Raw genomic sequence first — 17,542 nt, forward strand, 5'->3', positions numbered from 1 at the left:
ATATGCATACTTAATTTCAAAAGTCGAAGTTGGAAATCATTTTACATATTAGAATCGTTCGAGCCTTCTTAAGTCAAAATAAAATGTATTTAAACATAGTTTTGCGAATCATGAAGCGACAATAATTAAAAGTTAAATAAGAAATATTTTATAGAATCATTTATGATGTCCATGTAATTTAAAAAAATAGTAATTAAATAATCACTAAATGAGTGATTAAATTTTATATTTCAGAGTAAAATGGAAAGTTTGTTTATACGCCCATTGTAATCTGGGATTATACTCATTATAATCTGGGATTATACTCGTTATAATCTGAGATTATACCCATTATAATCTGGGATTATACTCATTATAATCTGGGATTATACTCATTGCAATCTGGATTATACTAGATACTATCTGAAAAAATTTTTTTCACAATTAATGTTTCATAGTTGAAAATTACATTATTAAAATATTTCTTTTTTTTTAAATAATAAATTATATTTTATTACAACAACTCTCCACATGTAGTTATTACAACTTTTTGCGAAACTGAACCCCCCTTACTCCCATATTTCTCCATTTTTTTTAGCACATCAAGTCCACTGAGCACGTGTCCAAAAACAACGTGTTTATTGTCAAGCCAATCAGTTTTAGCGAGACACAAGAAAAATTGCGAACCATTGCTGTTGGGCCCGGAGTTAGCCATCGATAATATTCCTGGTCCAGTGTGCTTCAATTCAAATGATTCATCATCAAATTTGTTACCGTAGATTGACTTACCACCCTTGCCGTTATGATTTGTGAAATCACCTCCTTGACACATCTATTTTAGAAATAATTAAGGAAATAATTCTTTTTTTTGGGGAGTTAAAAATTAATTTCTATTTATATTTAAGGACGTTCATGTGTAAGGATTAATAGTAAACATAAATTTATATTTTTTAGCTTTGATGAGTTTAAGATATCATAATAAATAATGTTTCAAAAAAATTAATTTTTTTAAATAAAAAAAAAAAATTACGTTCAAAACTTTTTGATTTTTTTCATTAAATTGGCGCTAAAAAAAAATTTTTTTTAAATTGCACGTATAATTTTTAAAATTTTCTTTAAGTCAAATTTTTTTTTTTAAATTTTTTGATAAAAATAAATTATAAAAACGTCCTTAATATCAAATTAAATTCTATAAAAAAGGATACAAAGTCAGGAATTATCCGATGAAATATACTTCCTTGATAACCATAGCCTTTTTCATGAGTACAGAGACAACGAAAATTCTCAGCTGTTTTAGGAACAATGTCTGCTCGTAACATTATTATAATACGGCCCAATTCATATTTTCCAGCGCTGATATCTAAGTAAACCTGTGGATTACGCTTTTCTTTTACGGTGGTCGTAAGAATGTTACTCGTGGAATTGTCTTTATTAAGAGTTTCACCGGCATGTTCTTGCAGCCAAGTATCTTCTGCCCAAACAGGCTTTGATGAACCTTCTTTAATTCGCTGAGGTTTAGCTATGTTGACACGTATTGTGCGACCAAATAATTCTGAGTCATTCTGTAACATGTAAAGATAATTATTATTTAATTAATAAAAATTAAAGTTTAACTTTAGTAATATAAAAAAATTTTTAATTAAATTTTTGGAATTTTTTTTATTGAAAAAATTATTTAAAAAAAATTTTTTTGTTTATTTTCATTTTTAAGAAAATTGAAAATTTATAAATGCAATTTTTTTTAATTTTTTTTTTCTCATTTGAGAAATTAGAAAAAAATTAAATAAAAAATTTAATTAAAAATTTAGTTAAAAAATTAATAAAAAATTAAATTTTAACACAATTAATGACCGACATAATTTTAAAATATCCAGCAATTAATATATTGCAATAAAAAGTTGTTAAAAAATTAGAAAACTAAAAAATAAAATTTATTGTGATTACTCACCATATTGTCGATAGCTGCCAGAGCATCTTCAGCTAATTCAAATTCTATAAATGCAAATCCTCGATGTTTTTCTGATTCATAATCAAGTGGTATCTGAATATCTATTATTTCACCAAATGGTATGAAAGCTGCATGAAGAATTTTTTCATCAACTTCTTCAGCTAAGCCTCCTGTTGAAATAAAAATAAATTATTTTAATTACGAGAAATTTTTAGAATTTTTTTTATGATTAAAAAAAAATAAAAAAATTGCCAATTTCTCAATAATATAATTTTTTATTGTAAAAACTTGACTTTTTTTTAAATGACATTATAGTTAGCAGTCACTAGACAATTTTTTAATTTTTTAAAACAAATGTTTTCCAAAAAATTGCATTTTTAATTTTTTTAAATTTCTACATGTAAATAATTTTTTTCTAATTTTTTTTTGCTATAATTTATTTATTAAAGAAACTTAAAAAAATTGTAAAGTAACAGCAAAATTTAATATCACATTAAATTATTTTTATTTACTATCTAAAAATATTTTTTTGATTAATAGTTTAATTAATTTTAATATTTTAGGCTAATTACAAATGTTTACATTACCAACATAAATAGTCCTTTTGGTATTATTCATTATTATTGTTTCCCAATATCAAAGATTGTAACCACAAATTATTTTTTTACTCTCGCAAAATTTCAAATAAATTAGTTAATTTGTAAAATATTTTACAGGTTATTATTTTAATTATTTTAATTAAGGCCGGTGTTGTGTTTTACATACACAGACAGAAAACAGCGTCACACTCATAATAAATAATTTCCCAGAACGACAGAAGCAAAATAAAAAAAATCACTAAATAAAATTTTGTTAAGTTTGGCTAGTTAGTTAGACTGATTGCACTGTCCTCTTATGGCCTAGTGAGTGAGTCGTTTTTGTGCGGGAATTATTTGAATTTGAATTTATTAATTTGAAATGTCATTAAAGTTTGCCGACGTTCTAAATTTATTTATTTTTTTTTTTTCAATAATTAAATTAAAAACAAAAGAATATTTTTAAAAAATCGTACTTGCAGTTTTTGAATTTTTTATCCGCGCAAATTTTAAACTTCTCGCTAAAAAAATTGAAAATTTTCAAAAATGTATGTATATATGTAAACCTCTCATAACTTTTGAACGGCTTGGTCGATTTGATCGCGATTGGTGTCATTTGAAAGGGCTTGACCAAATTTAGATTTTGAATACAATTTGGACCGATTCCGACCGGTAGATTTTGAGGAATCTTAAAAAAACTACGAAAAAAAATTTTTTCAAATCAAGTTTTTTTTTAATAACTTTTAAACGACTTGATCGATCAATTCCAAAAACTAATCAGCTCTTAACATCAAAAAACCACGTCGATCGCCACCAAGCCGGTCAAAATCGGTTGATTCTTTCGTGAGTTATCGTTGACGAAAGAAATCGAATAAAAGCGTTTTTTTTCGAATTACACCAAAACTTCCGGTCTTATCAATTTGTGTTTAAAAATGTATCGAAGAATTTGAAAAACTGCGTCGAATGCCGCCAACCGCGTGAAAATCGGTTCATTCATTCAAAAGTTATTGCGGTTTGAAAATTCAAAAAATAGTGTTTTATTAACCTTCTATGAGACTTTTGAGCTCGGAGAGCTTAAAACTACATCAAAATTATATTTTTGAGCTCGAGGAGCTCAAAAATCATAATAAGCGCAATTTTGAGTGCTTAATTACAAAAGTAGCGGGAAGTTGCAACCGTTTTCCTAATTTTTTTTATTGAACGAATAAACATTATGAATCTTGCACTTTTGGATCTTCCAAACTTTTTTTTTTATTTCACATCTTTTGACATGTACGTGCTCTTGATGAAAGCGTGCGTGGATATCTAGACATATGATGTATACCTCCAATTTTTTTTTTTTTTTTTTTTTTTTTCTTTCACCCTCAACGTATAAGCATAAGATACGATGATTAATTAACATCTACTCATGAGTTATATTACTCTAGACTCCTATTCATTTTCCTTAGTTTTTAAAAAGCTACGTTGTACTATGTATTTAATATTATGTTTTACATTGTATGTTATATTTGCTTCGCTGTTTGATTACTGTCGACTGGCCTGAGGGTTTAATGTTTAATTTCTTTTCTTGTGGTTCACTAAAGCCCTAAACTGGTACTACACAGTTGTTTCATTGTAAAAACAACAAACAACAGAAAGAAAAATTCCAATACAAATTAAAACATTCAAAAACAAAAATTATATGGATATGAAAGAATATAAAAATAAAACAACAGAAAGAGTCTTGTGATAGTAAATACACTCTTATTATTCTTTGTACTGCACTTGAGTATTTATATGAAAGGATTTCGATTGATAGTTACTGGAAAAAAGATTTTTTTTTATTATTATAATTTTAATAATTTCCTAATTTACACAGAAAGAACACAGTTTTATAAAAAAAAATCCCTATCGCATGTTTTTGTGACCTATTTTCACTTACCTCCGTCCACTGTGCCCGAACTCTATTATTTTTAGGGAAACTACGGGCTATCGTTTATCCCAACCACAAGTGGGTGGCAAGATTAGGTATTTACAGAAAAAAGTAAGTAATTAAAAAATAACCTTTGTCTTTTAAAAATAAACTTAGCTATTTATCAACACAATGAACGAGAAAAAGAAAAATGCAAATTTTTTATTACTAGACCGGCAATTTTAATTTTCGAACTATGTGAACTCTCGGGCTCTACTCGTTATAGATATTTCCGATATCAATACTTATCTATTTTCAGGTATTCACCAAGAGCTACCATTAGAATCGCCGAGAGGAGAATTGTGGGTGGTCGTCAGTATGTATTTACGTACACAGTTCTATTTTTTTATATGTTTAGGTCATTTTACTAAGTAAATTAAGTTTGTTGATATCTAAAAATTTTCAGAATTTTTTTTGTTGAAAAAATTATTTAGAAAAAATTATTTTTAATTTTACTGGGAAAAACGATGAGTGCATTTTTTAAAAAATTTTTTTTGGTGCTAATTCAATTGCCATATAATTGCCAATTTTTTAATGTTATTATTTTTTCTTGTTAAAACTAGACTTTTTTTTAAATGACATTATAGTTAGCAGTCACTAGACAATTTTTTAATTTTTTAAAACAAATTTGTTCCTAGAAATTATTTACAAAAAATTGCATTTTCAATTTTTTTAATTTTTAAAAAAAAAATTTGTTCCAAAAAATTATTTAGAAAAAATTGTATTTTTAATTTTTTTAAATTTCTACATGTAATTAATTTTTTTTTTTAATTTTTTAAAATAAATTTGTTCCAAAAAATTATTTACAAAAAATTGAATTTTCAATTTTTTTTAATTTCTAAATTTAATTAATTTTTTAAAACAAATTTGTTCCTCAAAATTATTTACATAAAATTGTATTTTCAATTTTTTTAAATTTCTACATGTAATTAATTTTTTAAAATAAATTTGTTCGAAAAAATTATTTACAAAAAATTGCATTTTCAGTTTTTTAAAATTTCTACATGTAAATATTTTTTAATAAAAATCAATTTAGCAGATAATAATTAATTAAAAAAATTTTTTTTAACAAATAAATAATGGCAAAAAAAAATTGACATTTAGAAAATTAAAAATTCAATTTTTCAGAGCAAAATTATTTATTAAAAAAAAATAAAAAATTTATAATAATGACAACTAACTTTAATGTCATTATTTTTTACCATAAATTACTTGTTAAAAAAAATTCTTATTTTAATTTATATAAGTCGATTTTTTATGAAAATTAACTTAGCAGATAGTTGATAATTTTAAGAATTTTTGTAAGCAATAAATTATGGCAAAAAAAATTGAGATTAAAAAATTAAAAAACTAATTTTTTTTTAATTATTTTTTGGAACTAATTTTTTTGTTAAATAAAATTTAAAAATTCTCTAATGACTAATAACATGATTAAAATTGATAATTGTGATAAAAAAAAAAAATTAAAATGATAACTTTACAATTTGTGTACTGTTAACATTTTTATTTCTTTAGATAAAAATTTTATTACCGTTCAATAAAATAAATACGACGGTGATGAGTACATTAAAAAAGTCCGGGATAAGAAAAGTTGGATAAAGACGTTGCGTTCAAACATCCGCGCAGTTTCAAAATCTGCCGCTAAAAGCGCAACTGTCGCTCGCAGGCTCTTTTGTCACGCGTGACTCAGTTTGCCGGAGTCAGTACCGCGTTTTGGCTGTACGTATTTTTCTTACGATTAGTCGCTCCTGCGTTTCCGGAAAATATGTACGCTGATTGAATATAAATTTGTTTACTCAGTTGAAAAAATGAATCTTGATAAATTTAATGGTGGAAAAATATTTTTGATTTTTAATTAGTGTAATTATTTTGTTTTTTCACTGAAACCTGCGACTGTGTTTTTTTTTTAAGATTTATCTAGTGTGTAGTGTCAAGTGTTGGTGAGGAAGATGTAATGTGGTAGTGTGTGATGTTGAGTATTTATTTACTAATGTAAATATTGTGCATTGGATGTAATATTGAAGTTTTTTTTATTGCTAAGCACACGTACATTCCAAATCGACTGATGCGAAGGTGAGAATTTAATGAAAATTATGTTTGCCGACATTTAAAGGAATTTTAGAATTTTTTTTTATTGAAAAATTATTTAAAAAAATAATAAAAAAAAAAATTTCACTTGTAGAAAATTTTAAAAATTACACCTGCAATTTTTAAAAAATTTTTTTTTGTTCTAATTTAATTATTAAAAAAAATCAAAAAATTAAAAAACTTTAGTATAGTAAATTTTAAAAAATTGCACTCATAGTTTTTCAAGTTTTTTATAAATGAGAAATTTTTTTTATTTTTTTGTAATTATTTTTCCAATGAAAAAACGGTTCTTAAAATTTTTAAATGTCGACTAATTTAATTTTTATAATAAATTATATCAAAGAAAATAAGAAAAAAAAATTGACATTGAGAAAATAAAAAAATGACATTAAAGTTAACAGACACTTTTTTAATTTACAATGTTTTAATGTTTTTTAAACTTATTTTTAAAAAATTGGATTATTTATTCTTTTTAATTTCTACATTTTAATTTTTTTCACGACAATTTATTAAATAAATGCTAAATTAATTAACATTAGTTGACTTAAAAAAAGATAACTTGATTGACGAGAAAAAATTTTGAACCATGAAATTTTCTTGATCCAAAAAATAATTGTTAACTCAAAAGTTTTTTCTCTTGAATCCAGGAAAATATTTTCTTCAAAATCAAATTTTTAGTTCAAGATTTTTTAATTGGAAACAAATTGATTTTGTGATTTAACATACGGGTTTGTTAGTACAACTTGAAACATTTTGTTAATGCAACTAATGGATGTCCAACTAAGAACATATTTTCCAGTTACCCTTTTTTTATTATTTTTTTATTTAGTGAATTTTTCCGGATCGAAGAATTTTGTTTTGATTAATTATTTAAAGTCAATTTTTTTCCCAGTCTAAATTTAATGGTTTAATTTACGGCCGATTGATTAGATGAAGCAATTAAAAATAATTAAAAATTTTTAATTTGTAGCAGGTGTACGCAGTGCATGAAAGAAATTGATTTTGATTAATTAAGCAAGGACCTCCACATTTGAACAAACATATGAACGTACACGTACGCGCTCACATATCCACATACATTTTTCGATTAAGCGAGTGAGTTTTGGAGTTCCCTGATTACACAACGAAACTTTCAATAATTGAAAACGATTTGAAAAGATTAAAAAGGATTTGATTCGATGACTATTTATATGTGGACATCTAAACGTACATTTTGCTGGGATTAATCTCTCAAATCTCTTTTCCTGATAAAGGATAAATTATGAATAATCCTTATGAGTTGCTTGTCGAGTTCTTGAATACAAGTTTGGATATTGTAGCACTATAGTTGCGCAGGACTCTAACCCAATATCCTGGAGTTTTTCAGGTTCTGGGTTTATAGTTGTGTTTGTATAGTACTGTACCCAATGTTTCGGTTGAGCAAAGTAAGATAACATTAACGAGAGTTAAATAAAAACGTTGGGATAAATCCTGTTGCTGTTCGATGAGTGGGTTGAGTTGAAGTGAGAATTACGAAACATTGATTTATTTGTTAAATTAAGCGGCTCTGGAAGAAGAACTCCCTAAGGGCCGTAAGTACAATTAACGGAGTGAGTATGATATTAACAAAAAGAGCATTTTTGTTATACTCACTCCAAAAGTTCAACTTTTGAGCGCTGGGTGGCGGCCGTAAAGGAATTCTTTTCTAGAGACTCTGTCTTACCGCCTTTTTTTATTTATCTCTATTTGGAGGCATTAATACATTAATTACCTTTTTTTTTTTAATTACTTATTGCATATAAAATTTTGTGCAATTTTTATTAACCTCTTTGAACTATTTTTCCGAAAATTAAAGTTATGAAACAGTTTAAAATTTAGTAAAGTCATAGTTGTTGGAAAAAAAATTTAAAAAGTTTTTCTGTAGATTAAAATAGGCCAATAGCTAATTTAAAAGTACAAGTGAGAAACATCGTAATGACCAAAAAATAAAAAAAATTTTATTTTTGTTATACTCGCTTTAAAAGTTCAACTTTTGAGCGCTGGGTGGCGTCCGTAAAGGGACTCTTTTCTAGAGACTCTACCATACCGTCTTTTTTTCACGGCCTAGGCCGTAAAGTTTTACCCCTCCTTTTTTTACGAACTTTTTGAGTACACCCAGACGAAATTGAGAGAAATTGTAAAAAAAAAGTCACATTTTAGTGTACCGACCAATGATTGTGAGTAAATTTTAAACAGTTACTATTGAGTGACGTTAAGTATTTCTCTGCTGGCAGTTTATTATGAAGCGGACCTAATGTTAGTAAAATAACATCCACGCCATAAATAAATATTAATAAAAAGATAATTAATATAAGATTAAGTTTTGTTGCCCTTGTGAAACTTGATAAAATTTAAATATGCCATTGTTTGCCTCCTATCCCTCAAAAGTTAAACTTTTGGAGCGATAATAACAAAAAATATTTTATGTCATTCGGCCGTTAAGTGGCGATTTTGACAACGACTTTTTTTCGATATTCGCTTTAATGATTGTGACGCGAATGTTCGAAAACGAGCGTAAATTTTCGTCCTCGGCTACGCCTCGAACGTTAAAATTGCGCCCGTTTCAAACTTTCCCGCCGCAAACCTTAAGCTCATATCGAAATATCAGAAAAATGTCAGAAAACCGCCACTTCACGGCCTTGTGACGTAAATATCTATTTTTCTTTTAAAAATCAATTAGACAATTTGTTTTGTATTTAAAAAATAAATGAGTATTATGAAGAGTGTACAATGATAGAAAAACAGTCTTGATTCAAGAAACTTTTTTTCTTCAAAATTTGTGAACTCTTGAAACTAGATATAGATATATTTATTTCAAGAATTTTTGTCTCTTGATTCAAGATAGGCGGTAACATTGATTCAAGATGTTACCGACTTGTGTCGGGGAAGAATGGCTTTTTTTTTGAGTCATTAATTTACTTATTTCCAAGAAATAATTTTTTTTCGGTACAACAATTAAAGACTATTTAGTTTTTGAAATCTACTTTGATGAATTATTTTAAGTTTTTTAAACGATAATGTTATTTTGGTTTAAAAACTAAATGTATCAATTGAAGATAATACAGCTCTTAAGCCAAGAAAATCTAAATCAAGACAAGAAATTCTTAAAGCAAAATAATCATTTGTCTTCCAAAATAAATTCTTAAATCAAGAAAATATCTTTTGAGTCAACATAAATTTTCTATCAGTGCTTAAATTTATTTTATACAGGGTGTCTCTGAAGTGGCGGGAGTAATTGTTGGGGTCGATAGAGAAAAAAATACTGAATCGAAAGTTCCTGAGCCAAAAATTTTTTTGGGCCATAGAATTTGAGTTATGAATTAAAAACGATAGCCAATCAGAAGCGCGCTATTCGAGAAATGAAAATGAGCGGGGAAGTAGAGGAGACGCGAGAGTGAGATGCTGCAATAGCAGCTTACTCGCTCACACAAAGCCGAGCATGAGAGGGGATTGTGACGCTATGAGCCGAGTACGTAAGTGTGAATGAGTGGATGTATGAGGTCGCAAGCGGACGGCTTAATGTATGAGTGTGTGTCCGTGTATCGCAGCATTATTGGAGGCGTTGTAACGCTGAATTAAAGCTAACCGGGTACTCTAAGACAGAGGAAAAATTTTAATTTTTATTTTTATTCGAAAAAATTTAATAAAAAAATAAAAAGGCCCAAGATTTAACCAGACCCACAGAAACGGAGAGTAAATTTTTAATTCTCATTTATTTTGCTGGGGATTATTTTCAAATACAAAAAAAAAAAAAAAAAGGCTAAGATTCAACTGGAATCCAAAAAGAGATGGATGAAAAATTTTATTTTTATTTTTAATCAGCAAAATTATTTTTCTTTAAAAAAGAGCCCAATCTCGACTGGAGCAAAAAAAATGATTGAAAAATTTTATTATTAATTTTCAATCAACAAAATTATTATAAAAAAATAAATGGGCCCAAGTCTCAACCGGACCCAAACAAACGGATAAAAATTTTTATTACTTACTTAATTTGGTGGAAATTATTTTTAAAAACGAAGAAAATTCCCAAGACTCGATCGGACCCAAAAAAAAATAATTAAAAGAATTTTTTCCTTATTTTCAATCACCAAAATCATGTTTCTTCAAAAAAAGGCCCAATCTCAACCGGACTAGAACAAACTGATTGAAAAATTTTATTATTAATTTTCAATCAACAAAATTATTTAAAAAAAAAAATAGTCCGCAGACTCAACCGGACCCAAACAAACAGATAGATAGTTTTAATTACTTATTTATTTTGATGGGAATTATTTTAAAAAACGAAGAAAATCGCCCAAGACTCGACCGGACCCAAAAAAAAAAAATAAATTGAAAAATTTTGTTTTCATTTTCAATCAGCCAAATTAATTTCTTTTCGAAACAAGGCCCAATCTCAAACAGACTAAGAGAAACTAATTAAAAAATTTTATTTTTTATTATTAATCAAATATTATTTAAAAAAGAAAATAAGCCACAGACTTAACCGGACTTAAACAAACGGATAGAAAATTTTTATTACTTACTTAATTTGCTGGAAATTATCTTTAAAAACGAAAAAATGCCCAAGACTCCATCAGACCGAAAGGGAGATGAATAAAAAAATTTTACTATTCATTTTTAATCATCATAATTAACTTTTTTATAATAAAAGGCTCAATTTCGACCGGACCCAGAAAAAATGATCCAAAAATTTTATTTTTTATTGTTGATCATCAAAACTAATTAAAAAAACAAATGAGGCCCTAGACTCAACTGGACCCAAACAAACGGATAAATAATTTTTATTACTTATTTATTTTGCAGGAAATTATTTTTGAAAACGATAAAAATGCCCTAGACTCGACCAGACCCGAAATAAAATAAATTGAAAATCTTTGTTTTTCTATTTTTAATCAGCAAAATTATTTTCCTTTGAAAAAGGGCCTGATCTCGACTGGAGCAAGAAAAAATAATTGAAAAGTTTTATAATGAATTTTTAATCAACAAAATTTTTTAAAAAAGAAAATAGGCCCCAGACTTAACTGGACCCAAACAAACGGAAAGAAAACTTTTATTCCTGTTTTTTTTTTTGTTGGGAATTATTTTTCGAAACAAAAAAATTGCCCAAGACTCGACCGGACCCGAAAAAGATAAATCGAAAAATTTTATTTCTAAATATTAATTAACTAAATTATTAAGAAAAAAAAAAATAGACCCAAGACGCAGCAGGACCCAAATAAACGGATAGAAATTTTTATTACTTGATCACCAAGATTAATTTTCCTTGAAAAGAAAGGCCCAATCTCAAACAGACTTCGAATAACTGATTGAAAAATTTTATTATCAATTATTAATTAACAACATTATTCTTAAAAAAATTAATAGGCCCCAGACTCAATCGGACCCAAACAAACGGATCGAAAACTTTTATTTCCCATTCATTTTGCTAGGAATTATTTTTAAAAACGAAAAAATGCCCAAGACTCGACCAGAGCCAAGAATAGAAGAATGCAAAAAAATTTATTTTCTCTTTTCAATAACAAACAAAAATTTATTGAACAAAAATCAGCCTAATCTTGACAAGACGATAAAAACTGATTGAAAAAATTTATTATCAATTATTAATTGACAAAATTATTTCAAAAAGAAAATAGGCCCCAGACTCAACCGGACCAAAACGAACAGATAGAAAATTTTTATTACTTATTTCTTATGCTCGGAATAATTTTTGAAAACAGAAGGAATTGCCCAAGACTCAACCGGACCCAACCAAACGGATGGAAAACTTTCATTTCTCATTTATTTTGCTGGGAATTATTCTGTAAAATAATTTTTCAATTAATCGTCAGGTAAAATGTCAAAAAATAAATTAAAACAAACATTGAACTCAAGTCCCAATAATTTTGATATTTTAATTAAAATTATTTTTTAATTAATTGACAGGTAAAATGTCAAATAAGGAATTGAAAAAAATCGCTCTCGAGTCCTGATAATTTTGATATTATTATTAAAATTATTAATCACTTAATCAACAAGCGAAATGTCAAATGATAAATTAAAAAAAAAAAATTGAACTCAAGTCCGAATAATTTTGATATTTTTAATAGAATTATCTATCAGTGAATTAACAGGTAGAATGTCAAATTATAAATTAAGAAAAAAATTGAACTCAAGTCCGAATAATTTTGATATTTTTATTAGAATTATCTATCAGTGAATTAACAGGTAGAGTGTCAAATTATAAATTAAGAAAAAAATTGAACTCAAGTCCGAATAATTTTGATATTTTTATTAGAATTATCTATCGGTGAATTAACAGGTAGAATGTCAAATTATAAATTAAGAAAAAATTGAACTCAAGTCCGAACAATTTTGATATTTTTATAAAAATTATTTTTTAATTAATTGACAGGTAAATAAATAATAAATTAAAAAAAAAAATTGAACTCAGGTCCTGATAATTTTGATATTTTAATTAAAGTTGTTTATCAATCAATTGACTGTTAAAATCCTGAATAATAAATTAAAAATAAATCGCACTCATGTTCTCATAATTTTGATCTTATAATTGAAATAAATTTCTAATGAATTGACGGGTAAAATCCCAAGTATCAAATTAAGTAGTAATCGCACCCAAGCCCTGATAATTTTGATATTTTAATTTAAATTATTTATCACTTAATTGATAGGTAAAATGTCAAATGATAAATTAACAAAACATTGAATTCAAGTCCTTATAATTTTGATATTTCAATTTAAATATTCTTTTTATTCACTGACAGGTAAAATGTCGAAGAAAATATGAAAAAGAAATGGCATTCACGTTTTAGTAATTTTGATATTTTAGTTTCCCTTTTTCTTAGCAAAGAAATCATTTCAAAAAAATCTACAGGTGTTTCGGCAGTTCAAGGATAACTTTACTTTAATGTTATTAGTTTGCATTCACATCATTACACTTTACTCCTTTTATTAAGCAATTAAGATTCCAGTTGAATCTTAGCCTTTTTTTTTTTTTTTTGTATTTGAAAATAATCCCCAGCAAAATAAATGAGAATTAAAAAATTTACTCTCCGTTTCTGTGGGTCTGGTTAAATCTTGGGCCTTTTTATTTTTTTTTATTAAATTTTTTCGAATAAAAATAAAAATTAAAATTTTTTCCTCTGTCTTAGAGTACCCGGTTAGCTTTAATTCAGCGTTACAACGCCTCCAATAATGCTGCGATACACGGACACACACTCATACATTAAGCCGTCCGCTTGCGACCTCATACATCCACTCATTCACACTTACGTACTCGGCTCATAGCGTCACAATCCCCTCTCATGCTCGGCTTTGTGTGAGCGAGTAAGCTGCTATTGCAGCATCTCACTCTCGCGTCTCCTCTACTTCCCCGCTCATTTTCATTTCTCGAATAGCGCGCTTCTGATTGGCTATCGTTTTTAATTCATAACTCAAATTCTATGGCCCAAAAAAATTTTTGGCTCAGGAACTTTCGATTCAGTATTTTTTTCTCTATCGACCCCAACAATTACTCCCGCCACTTCAGAGACACCCTGTATATATTTTCTTATGTTGTTTCCGAAAAATCACGTTATTAAATGAACATAATTTTTCATTATTTCTTGATTAAATTAAACAATGAAATAGGTCAAGCTAAAAAATATTAACTAATGTGTCTTTATTTTTTATATGACACATAATATAATTATCAAGCTTGACACTCGGTTGTATCCCATCAGTCCGTCAAATTAACATGCTAGTTATGCTCACACACCGTTCTACTATTTGTAGGTTGTGTTAATTCATATTTATTGCACATTGATAATTTAGTGAGTTCATGTCCTCAAAATTAAACAAATAACATTTTTTTTCTCACGATTTAAATATTCTCGTTTATTTATAATTGTTAACTATGAGAGTTTTTTTTAATTTTTTCATAATACGGCTTTTTTTATAGAATTAATCGAACGGAAAAAGAATAAATATAATTAGTCGAGAAAATTACAAATATTCTACAAGAAAAAATATTTTCAATCCAAAAAGCTTTCTAGATAATTGAACATAAATTTAAACGCCATTCGTAGCTGTAAAAAAAAAAACAGAAAAAATTTTTCAGAGAATTTAAAATTATTTTTTGCAAAATGTTATATACATTACAAATAAATTTAAACTCCTTGCTGGGTCACTAAAACCACTGGGGTTTTATCGTTTTTCAATCGATTAAAAACTTTTAAGGATTATAGGAAAAATCTCAGAGTTAAAGAGATTGAGGCGGAAAAAAATTGAAAGCAGTAATCATCGGGAAAATTTTAATTTTATTTTTTCAAGTTTAAAAAAATAGAAAACAGCGTTTAATTTTTTTTTTTTTTTAGAAACTACATCCTAAAACAAACTAACTTTATAAAAACAGGTCATTTAGCTCCAAACCTAACGCTTTCAAACAAAGAGTGGCGAATTGAAGTTAAAATTTTGTATTTTTAGATAAAATATGTTCGGAATTACAATAAAATTTATTGTATTGATTTATCTCTTTTGCTCGTAAGTAATTAACGGACTGAAAGTAAACAATATCAAGCGCATTTCGAACAATATTTATAATTAAATTGTTTTTGTAAAATTGTTTTGAAAAAAAGTTAAATATTTAATACGTATGTTTCTCAAGAATTGTGTGTAGAGTAAATGTAAAGAGATATACACTGTTTCACGATGAGTCATATGTTTCGCAGATGTATGAAATCTTACGTCATTGATCCTTGGGTTATTCATACCGTGACACACACTTGATACAAAAGATTTGTGTTTTATAAGTCTTTTTCCCCCAATTGTGTATATCGTTTATTATTTTTATTTCTTATAGGTAACATATTAAATCATAAATAACTCAAAAGATATTATATACGAGATTTTAATACTAAGAACATGTAGAACAAACGAATACACGGAAAAAAATTTCTGGGACAATTTACGATGCAACTATTGTAAAGCTGGACTATACTTTCATTAGTATTGATTGTCAAATATTTTCTAGATGATAGCTTTACTCTCGGATAGCTTAACAAGTAGAGCCTTTGGCGCATACCCAAAAGATCCAGGTTCGAGTCCTGGTCTGGGCCGTCCGAATTACTTTTTTTAGTCAAGTTTATCTTTAATGACAAATTTAGATATTAATTGAGGCTAACTTGTTAATGCCTGCAGGGAAATACAGGCTAACAATATTACGAAAAATTAGAGAAAAAAATTGTTGTACACGGAAAAAAATTTCTAGGAAAATTTACGATACAACTATTGTAAAGCTGGACTATACTTTCATTAGTATTAATTGTCAAATATTTTAGAAGAAAATTTATTATTTATTCATGAAATTTTCCAACTTACGATTAGAAAAAGTGCGATATTACTATTGTAAAAAGTGAGAGATTAAAATTGTCCAGTGCTGCCTCTGTATCTTTCCAATAGAAGTATAACAAATTTTACAATAGTCGCATTGGAATGTTTTTCAATTGGTGTGAGTGATGGCCGTTCACAGCGCTAGACTCCAAGTTTATCTAAATGTTGAAGGACTTTGGTAGTAGTTTACTTCGGATAGCGTAGAGGGAGAGTCCTTTGGCTGCCAACCAAAGAGTTCTGGGTTCGATTCCCGGATAGGACGAAAAATTTCGATTTCTTTTTTCGGTTACTGCAAAAGTAGCAATTAGTCCAACCTCCTATCTCTCTCTCTCTCTCCCTAAAACTTCTTTTAAAAAAACCGACTATCAATTTTTACAATAGTTGAATTGTAAAGTTCACAAACACATATTGTATAATTAGCTGTATAGTATTGGACCTTTTGAGTCTCTCGCTGATCTTGTTTGTTGGATAAAATTTCTAATAATAGATCGTAAAAATTACTAAATGAGAAATTTAGTCCACCGTTACTATTTTATCAAACAAAAATTACGATAGTAAAATCTTCATTAAAATCTTAGACAATCACAAAGATTTATTCATATTAAATTAAATCATTTCAAATTAAATAAACTATGAAATCTGTCTCAATTTTAGAAGATTAGGGTAAATTTAATAAAATAAACTATTATTGAGTTTATAATTAATAAATTAAAGCAACCTTTTAAAAACTGTTTGTTGTTGTAAAAGTATTGGCTTAAATAAGAACCGGATACGTGGTCCAATAAGGTAGGATGAAAATAAACGTTTTCTTTTGTTTTTGTTTCATTTTTTTTAAACTTCCTTCTTACACTCCCTCGTGTTGAGTTCCTCTTTTACTGCTCTCTAATTCAATACATTATATTTATTTTATTCGATGCTTAAAATAGAATTACATCTGTTAATAGAGTTAACAAGAGATTTTTATCTATGGATAAATTTAATAATTTTTTAAGTACATAAATCTTGTTTGGCATTAATAATATAATGAAATAATATCTAGAAAATAGTTGCCAGGTTATTTCGAACATTTTTACCTTTTTATGAGCTTAAAAAGCTCAAAATATACTTACTAGTAAGTTTTCAAGTTTGTCGAGGTCAAAGGTATGAATTTAACTTATTCAAACTGATATGGTAGTACTGTTGATATTTTATGAGTCGGCAGTCATATAAATTACATTTGTCTCTTTCAACTTTTCAATGGAATGAGAAAGCAAAAATCTATTTTTGATGATCAGAATTATTATGTACGTTGAGTTGTTCTTTTTCAAGAGAATTTAGTCAGAGCTATTTAGTTCCAAAAAACGAGAAAAATTAAACTGCAGTCGAGTATCCGATATAAGCTTTGAAGTTTATTTTTCGGACTACCGCGATACTTTTTTACTTGACTGGTATTTCTTTCTAATACACGAAAAGAAGAAGATGACACTGGATATCATCCCAGATTATACTCAGTGATGTCTGGGGTGAAAATTTTTTTCAGATAGTAGTTAGTATAATCCAGATTATACTGGGTGATATCTGGATTATACTCAGTGATATTTGGATTATACTGGGTGATAACTGTATTATATTCAGTGA

At 27.1% G+C, this 17,542-nt stretch overlaps 1 protein-coding gene across 2 annotated transcripts; it reads right to left on the minus strand.

Moving 5' to 3' along the window:
* Window positions 1-53: 53 nt before the first annotated feature.
* On the minus strand, window positions 54-2,714 carry LOC141532330 (peptidyl-prolyl cis-trans isomerase E). Of its 2 annotated transcripts, none has more exons than XM_074250623.1 (4): window positions 2,519-2,713; window positions 1,928-2,097; window positions 1,185-1,541; window positions 54-811 (listed from the first exon to the last, which is right to left on the minus strand). In XM_074250623.1, exons 2-4 carry the CDS (start codon window positions 1,928-1,930, stop codon window positions 494-496), a joined length of 678 nt encoding a protein of 225 aa, XP_074106724.1. In that variant the 5' UTR covers window positions 1,931-2,097; window positions 2,519-2,713; the 3' UTR covers window positions 54-493. The 2 variants fall into 2 exon arrangements, with proteins under 2 accessions (XP_074106724.1, XP_074106723.1); XM_074250622.1 differs by having other exon boundaries at window positions 57-811; window positions 2,515-2,714.
* Window positions 2,715-17,542: the final 14,828 nt, after the last annotated feature.

Source organism: Cotesia typhae, unplaced genomic scaffold (assembly GCF_013202065.1).
Source record: "Cotesia typhae breed Kobodo isofemale line unplaced genomic scaffold, CoteBio_Ctyphae contig_59, whole genome shotgun sequence".
NCBI lineage: Eukaryota > Metazoa > Arthropoda > Insecta > Hymenoptera > Braconidae > Cotesia > Cotesia typhae.

Coding starts and splice junctions, on each gene's coding strand:
- LOC141532330 (XM_074250622.1), bottom strand. CDS start 2,545: ATGAATAATACCAAAAGGACTATTTATGTTG. Junction 2,098..2,514: donor CAAAAGGACTATTTATGTTG/GTAATGTAAACA, acceptor TTATTTCAACAG/GAGGCTTAGCTGAAGAAGTT. Junction 1,542..1,927: donor TGGCAGCTATCGACAATATG/GTGAGTAATCAC, acceptor TACATGTTACAG/AATGACTCAGAATTATTTGG.